Source organism: Rhea americana, unplaced genomic scaffold (assembly GCF_003343005.1).
Source record: "Rhea americana isolate MKP2758 unplaced genomic scaffold, rheAme1 scaffold_51, whole genome shotgun sequence".
NCBI lineage: Eukaryota > Metazoa > Chordata > Aves > Rheiformes > Rheidae > Rhea > Rhea americana.
This window is the reverse complement of record NW_028186657.1, coordinates 5,401,257-5,408,034: the sequence shown is the minus strand read 5'-3', so window position 1 is coordinate 5,408,034 and position 6,778 is coordinate 5,401,257. Positions and strand designations below refer to the sequence as shown.

At 57.8% G+C, this 6,778-nt stretch overlaps 3 protein-coding genes across 3 annotated transcripts in view; 1 reads left to right on the top strand and 2 right to left on the bottom strand.

Annotated features, from left to right (window-relative positions):
• The window catches only part of HIGD2A (HIG1 hypoxia inducible domain family member 2A), a 1,576-nt gene extending 1,518 nt beyond the window's left edge, over positions 1-58 (bottom strand). Inside the window, exon 1 of the mRNA XM_085317831.1 lies at positions 40-58. Within this exon, the coding sequence (XP_085173957.1) occupies positions 40-58 (19 nt within the window). The remainder of the gene's footprint in view (positions 1-39) is intronic.
• On the top strand, positions 57-2,560 carry NOP16 (NOP16 nucleolar protein). The gene is made up of 4 exons (XM_085317983.1): positions 57-166; positions 803-872; positions 1,713-1,819; positions 2,109-2,560. Exons 1-4 carry the CDS (start codon positions 110-112, stop codon positions 2,250-2,252), a joined length of 378 nt encoding a protein of 125 aa, XP_085174109.1. The 5' UTR covers positions 57-109; the 3' UTR covers positions 2,253-2,560.
• Positions 2,561-4,700: 2,140 nt separating this feature from the next.
• On the bottom strand, positions 4,701-6,777 carry ARL10 (ARF like GTPase 10; the record flags this gene model as incomplete). The annotated part of the gene is made up of 4 exons (XM_085317830.1): positions 4,701-4,951; positions 5,481-5,656; positions 5,855-6,017; positions 6,685-6,777. Coding segments are annotated over 4 exons (609 nt in total), but the record flags the coding sequence as incomplete, so codon positions are not given.
• Between the last annotated feature and the right edge of the window lies 1 nt (position 6,778).

Genomic DNA, 6,778 nt, shown 5'->3' with positions numbered 1-6,778 from the left:
CGCGGGTTGGGGGGCGCGCGGGCCGCGGCTGAGCCCTGCCTCTGTCCCCAGCTCCCATGTACGCCATGCCTGGGACCCTGCCAAGTCGGTGGCGCAGAACCTGGCCGACATGGGCCTGGCCGAGGACCCCAACAAGGCCGTGCCCATCCCGAGGGAGAAGCTGCCGGTGAGCGGGGCCCGGGCGGGCGGGCGCGAGGGAGGGCGCCGCGGGGAGCAGCGTGCGGGGCAGGCAGCTCTGAGGTCGCCAAGGACTCTGCTGCCAAGATCTGGGCAGAGRGCGAAAGAGTGTTCTGGAGAAAGAGAGTGGGCTTTAAAATCAGATCTGCCGGGACTTGCCTGATAGGGGTGGGATTGGGAACGCTGCAGCCAGCTTGCTTTAGACAACAGAGAAACCCACTCTGTATAAAACAGCGTGAGCACGGCCTTCCTTCACCCATAAGTGAGGATTCCAGCCTACAAGTGGCCTCAGGAAGTGTCACTCCCGTGAGAAAGAACACAAGTGACCCTGTTTGTTGTGGACACTTGTCTCTGTTTACATGCCCTATCCCAATGCATGGGGAGGGGCTGTGTAGAGCTTGCTCGTGACAGGCAGTGCTCTGCTGTGTCACGCAGACTTGCCTATAGGCTAGCGGGCTTTCGCTTAACGATGCAAAAAAAAAATATTTCCATTTAGGCCAGCTGAAATTCCCTAGTCTGCAGGGCCATTATGGAGGTAGTTAAGAGTTTTAGGAGTAGGGCACAGAGGCCCAGCCATCATCCAGATGGACTTTTCTCAAATTGCTTCATCTCTTGTTCAACGCAGGAGACGGAGATGGAAATCAGTGGACAAGAGAAAGGGAAGAAGATGGTGCGAAAGCCTTATGTGTTGAATGGTTAGTGCTGCTTGTATCCTGCTCAGGGAACACAGCGTCGCCATACGCAGCCATGGCGGGTTTGCTGCTGCAGCTCGCTGTTGTCCTTGCATTTGGGGCTCTGTWTCCAAATCCCTGTAAGTCATTTTGTTTCTCATCTTTGTGCTGCAGGACTGTCCTTAGCTGTTGTGCTGTGCCGCTGGCAAGGCAGGCTATTATTTCTTGTGTGTTCTTTGCTTTGCTTTAGAGGTTTTAAGTCTCGTGGGCTTGTAAAGGAGTACGCACCTGGCAGCCATGAGCTTAGGAAGTTCCCAGCCAAGACTGGAGCTGAGCCAGGAGCCAACACAGTAGTTCCGCCTTTCCAGTGTGCAGTCTCTCTCATGACTTTCCTTTCCCTCTTGTTTTACCTTTTTCTTAAGGTTTTTGTCTGCAGCCCTAAGAGGGCTCTTGTCAGTCTGAGACTTGCTGATTTTGGACACTGGTGTGACAAGAAGCTGTGGCTGTACCACCCCAAATGTTTTACTGGTGGCTGCCTGGCATCGAACAATCACATGCTGCAGCCCGGGAAGCAAAAGATTTGTACCTTCTGCAGAGTATGAGCTGGGCAGGAGCTGCAGCACAGAGCTGGATGCCTGCAGTGTACACAAAGGGCAGTTCTCTCATGCCTTCTCTTGCACTATCATGCTGGCAAGCAGTCCRGTGTGTGCAAGCAGCAGAGCTGCACTGCAGGAGCCAGCTCCTCTTTCTCCAGTGCTGACAATCAATCTTTGGGTCAATCTTTAGAGGCAGTTRGCATCCTTTGAGGTGCTGCTTGGTCCCCTTTCGTGTCTGCCTGCCTCACAGTGTCTCTCCTCTGCCTAGAGATGGAATATGAGGCCAGTCTCCCTGAGAAGAAATCAAACACACTCTCACGAGACCTCATTGACTACGTGCGGTACATGATACAGAACCATGGCGAGAACTACAAGGTAGGAGCTCGCTGCCCCGGAGCAAGAAGGACCTGGAGCTTCTCACTGCTGGCTTCTGCAGAGAGGGAAGTGCTAAAGGGTCTTTGTCCTGGAACCTATTTCCCAGCCTGGCTGATGGTTAAGGGGAGCCAGCACTTTGAACTGCAGCCAGATCCTTGTCTGACTCAGGTGCCAAATCCCAGTCAGCCTGGGTGGATCTGCCTTTTGAGAGTGGTTCTGATGACTGGGCAGGTGTGGTGTTTGCTCATGTGGCCACTCCTCTAAGTTATTCTCCTTTTCTCTGTCGCAGGAAATGGCTCGAGATGAGAAGAACTACTACCAGGACACTCCCAAGCAGATCAAGAGAAAGATCAATGTGTACAAAAACTTCTATCCTGAGGAGTACAAGGTTTTTGTTGCATCACTGAAGCAGGAAAAGATGGATGTGCAGTGACTGATCTTGTTCTCAGGTTTGCCTGCAATTGCAGGCTTGGCGCTATCACTTTCTGAGCCAAGAGCGGACAGGCACTGTATCTCCAGGTGATGGTCACTCACAGGCTGTGGCTGCTGGACAGGGACTCAGTGCCTGCAACTTGAACTATACAAAGCCTCTGGGGATGGAAGAAGGACCTTCGTGAGACAGAGACAGTTATGGCCAGGCATGAGAGACTCTTGGCTTGCGGTCTTGGGGCTGAGTGTGCTGTGCCACTCCCCACTACTTTTACCTTGTTACAATAAATGGCTTTTTCAAAATGGTATGAATATGCCTGGCCCAGGGCTTCCGTTCCTGCTCTCACCTGGAGCAGTCCCTGCTTCAAGGAGTTTCTCGTGCTCACCTGTGGGACTGGGCATGTGTGTCACTGACAGGTCCCTCTGCAGCCTTGGGTCTGGGGAGCTTGCAGGTGTGGGGGGATCGCCTGGGGCTTTGCCTTTGCAAGTGGCAGGGGCAAGAGAGAGGCCATATGCGGCTTCCTCTGGGAGTGACCTCCCTGCCTCCAGCTCTAGGAGCCTGGGCTGGGAAGGGGGGAGCTTCCCTTCTGAGGAGCTGGAGGACAAAACAGTGTGATCAATTTTTTATTGAAAGAAGGGGTCACTGTACGAAAGATTTGACAGCAGAGAACAGCCAGCACATGCCCCTTCTTGATGTGTTATCCAGCTTCCCCCATCCATTTTCCAGGACCCAGTGTACTGTGGCCTAACGAACAGCTTTTCCACGTGCAGGCAGATCTCGTGCAGTCCCTTAGCCTGGCTCCTTCCCCTTCTGTGGGGCAACAGAGAAGGAGGGAGACCAGAGGGCRGGTAAATTCCTGCTGGGTGAGATTCCTACCAAACAACACCTTGTCCCTGCTCCGGGTGAGAGGTAGTGCAGGGCTGCCAGATTCCAATTCCTGCTTTTGCCTCATTAGCAGAGCTTTAAGTACAAAGCCCGGAGAAGTGCTGAGAGCTGGGCCTCCTGCTCCAGGTGAGCGGCAGACCGAGTTGGTTATTCCCACCGGTGTGCCTGATACTGGCAGGGCTGTGACGCAGGGCTGTGACACAGGGCTGTGTAAGCAGTTACTCAGCATGTTTCTCAGGTCCACATAACCTTTATCGGTTTGGGAAAGCTGCCAAGAGAGTTCCTCTGTTGGGACTGCTGCTCTGAACAGCTCCGGGAGCTGAGGGGTAGCGCTCTTCCCTAGAGCCTGGGTAAAACGGACCAGCTGCTCCCCCCAGCCAGGCACCATATGTCACAGGCTATCATYTCTCCCCATCCCTCTTGCGAGTAAGGGTCTGCCTCAGCCTGCTCTCAGGATGAGTTTGCACATGGCTCCAGGGATCCAGCTGGCACGAGAGACTATCACAAGCAGTACTGCCCAGGCAACTGGTACTGTCCCATTGCCTTCCATGCCGGTTCCCCTCCCCTCAAACTGATCTCAGCACATAGCCAGGGGGTAATTAAGCATGCACCCACCATAGGCTGGTATGCAAACATGACTATGAGTCAATCATCCTACCCCATAGATGGGAGGCAGCCCAGAGCCCCTTGAGCTCTCCTGCAYGGCAGAAGCTCCTCTTGAGCAGAGACGCCTCTCAAGGTTACTCCTCGAGGTCGACAGATTCCGTACTCACGGCGGATCCTTGGTAAGTGACTAACAGTACACTGAAACTTTGCAAACATTGTTAAGCTTCGTCTCTGATTGATTGTGCACGTCATCCTTTAGACATAAACTGTTGACCAAGTCTGGTACTAAGACTGGATCCAGCCGCACCTGCACTCTTGCAAGGAGGAGTTTGGAAAGTAAGGGAGTCCACTCAGAAGCTCATGATTCAACAGGAGGGTCTCCTTGACAATTTTGTCTGACTCTTCCCTCCATGAAGTAAATAACCGAGTGGACCTTGCCATCGAACTTTGTTAAATCGCTACCTTATCTCAATAAAACATATTGCTGCTTCTCTCTTCCGAGTGAAGTGCATCACTCATCTGTGACACCCTTCATAAAAGTCTCCCTGTGGGCTCTGCTGTTCTGCTCTGTGCCCTCTCTGTCACCCTGGGGGAGCCGGTCTGTGCTGGCAGTTGAGGAGCCTGGTTCACTTGTTTAGCCCCATTCATTTAACATTGTTTAGCCCCGTTCATTTAACATCTTGCCTGGCTGCTGTGAAGGCACAAGGCCATGCCCTGTGCTGCACCCTGCCTGCTAATCTGGAGGTAAAAGAGGTGCTGGTGCCTCTGTCCCTTTGCCCTCAGTTGGGCAAGGCGACTGCCCTCTCCCCGTGGCAGAGACCAGAGCCCGCTGCTCATGTTCCCTGAGGGCAGCTGGCACCTCAGCTCTATCCCAGACCTCTCAGGGCACAGCAAACACATCGCAGGGCCAGCAGCCAGCTGATAACGTGAAGAAGCCCCCCCGCTGCTCCAGTCCTGCCGTCTCTGTCCTAGCACTGCAGTCCCAGAAAGGGGAGCTCTTCCAGCGTCGGAGTCTGAGTGGGCGCCTCGAGGACTCAGGGCTGGGAGAGCAGGGTGATCAGCAGGCTCTTGACGCGGAGGACGCTGGTGGCGGTGCTGAGGCTGGCCCAGGTCGCGCTGGTGGGCAGAAGGAAGAACTCCCGCTGGCCGCTGAGGCTGTGCAGGGCCAGCTCGTCGTGCAGCTCCGCCGCACTCAGGGCATCGCTCTTGTCCTGCAATGGGGGGAGGACACGGTTCAGGAGAGCCACCCAGCCGGATGGCCCTGCTCGCCTGCGGCCGCTCCTGCAGGCTGGGACCAGCCCAGCGGCGCGCCAGGCCAGCTCCTGGCCRACGGGAACTTTGTCCTGCCTGTGCAGCCCTGGCAGAGCCCGCGCATCGGCAGGGCCTCTTTCCTCTTGCGTTTGAGTCACTTCAGTGCAAAATAACAGGAAGCAGCACYGGGCACGCGCTTGGACGTCTGCCTGGATAACGTATTTCCCTTGTGGGTCTTTGTGCACCGCTGTGTGGCAGGGTGCTTTCCTGAAGCTCGTTAGCTGAGGCAAGAGGAGCGGCTCAGGCACTGGTAATGGCAGCCTCACCTTGTGATAAAGGCTGGAGGAGACACGCTCCGAGAATCTGGATGTTGGGCGAGTTGGTGGACATTGGCTGTCAGGCTTTCCCCTCCAGGTGTTTGCAGGGACAATTCCCCTGCAAACAGCGCAGGCAGGAGCCGGGGGTCAGCGGCAGGGAGCGGACACCCACCTGCTTGTTGGCCAGCACGACCAGGGGCAGCCGGGGCTCCTCAGCCAGCAGTGCGTGCAGCTCCTGGCGCGCCGTGAGGAGGCGCGACCTGTCCACCGAGTCCACCACGAACACCAGCACGTGYGCCTGGCTCAGGTAGTGCGGCCAGTAAGACCGCAGGTTCTCGCAGCCACCCACTGCRGGGAGAGAGGCACGGTCAGACGCGGAGCGAGCCGGGCTGCGCTGGGTCCCCGCAGCGCCCCGGCAAACAAGGGCTCTCGYGGGGACAGAGAGCAGCCCTGGTGTGCTGCACCCTCAGCCGGGTGCGGTAGGCGGGGAGGGGAGGGCCAGGCTAAGTCCTGGGGGGGGCAGTGGGGGAGTCAGGCCAGCCTCACCCTCCAGCAGGTCCATCTCCAGCCCCTCGGCATACAGCCGGGCAGAGTTGAAGCCCTGTGTGGGCGCGATGCGCTCCTTGGCCGTCTCGCTGCAGATGTAGTGCAGGACGCTGCTCTTCCCTGCTCCGTCCAGCCCCAGGACCAGCACCTGCCTCCAGTCCAGCTGCAGCAGAGGACAGCACGAGGCTGGGCAGGGGCCAGCCCCATATTCTGGAGCCCCCAGCCCTGTGCTCAGGCAGTGGGTGGTTCAAAGACCAGCCTGCAGCAAGGGGTCCTGCCAGCCCCCACAGGTATCCATACCCTGCACCCCTTTTCCCAGACTAACAGGCTTCCGGGGGGATCCCAGGGGATTCCAGACCCTGAGCTCTCTTCCTCACCTGGACAGGCTCAGGGAGGATCCTGGCACGATCCCAGGGATACCCGCAGCCTGCACCCCCTTCTCCACCCGATGGGCTCCAGGGGCGATTCAGACCTGTGCCCCCTTCCCCAGCACGATAGGCTCCAAGAGGGCTCTGGGGGGATCCTGGGGGAGATCCAGACCCTAARCCACCTTCCCCGGCCTGGTGGGCTCTAGGGGGCACCAGGCGGCGATCCTGACTCTGTACTTCCTTCCGCAGCCCGAAGGGCTCGGAAGGGGGTCCTCGAGGGGACCCAGACCCTGCACCCCCGATGATCCCAGGGACAGCAGCCCGACCGCCTGCTCCGCTTGATGGAAAAAGGGCTCCGGGGGGGGATCTCGTCCCTGCCCCTTCCCACCCCGCTGGGATTGGGAGGCTCCTGGCGAGGGCAGCTCGGGGCCCGGGGCGGCCAGCAGGCTCTCCCGCTCCTACCGTGCCGTCGGGCGGGTTTCGGCTCTGCTGCTCCCGCAGCTCCTGCAGCTCCCGCTCCCACCAGCCGGCCCAGCCGGTGCCGGTGCCGGTGCCG

Coding starts and splice junctions, on each gene's coding strand:
- NOP16 (XM_085317983.1), top strand. CDS start 110: ATGGGCCTGGCCGAGGACCCCAACAAGGCCGTGCCCATCCCGAGGGAG. Junction 167..802: donor TCCCGAGGGAGAAGCTGCCG/GTGAGCGGGGCC, acceptor TGTTCAACGCAG/GAGACGGAGATGGAAATCAG. Junction 1,820..2,108: donor ACCATGGCGAGAACTACAAG/GTAGGAGCTCGC, acceptor TCTCTGTCGCAG/GAAATGGCTCGAGATGAGAA.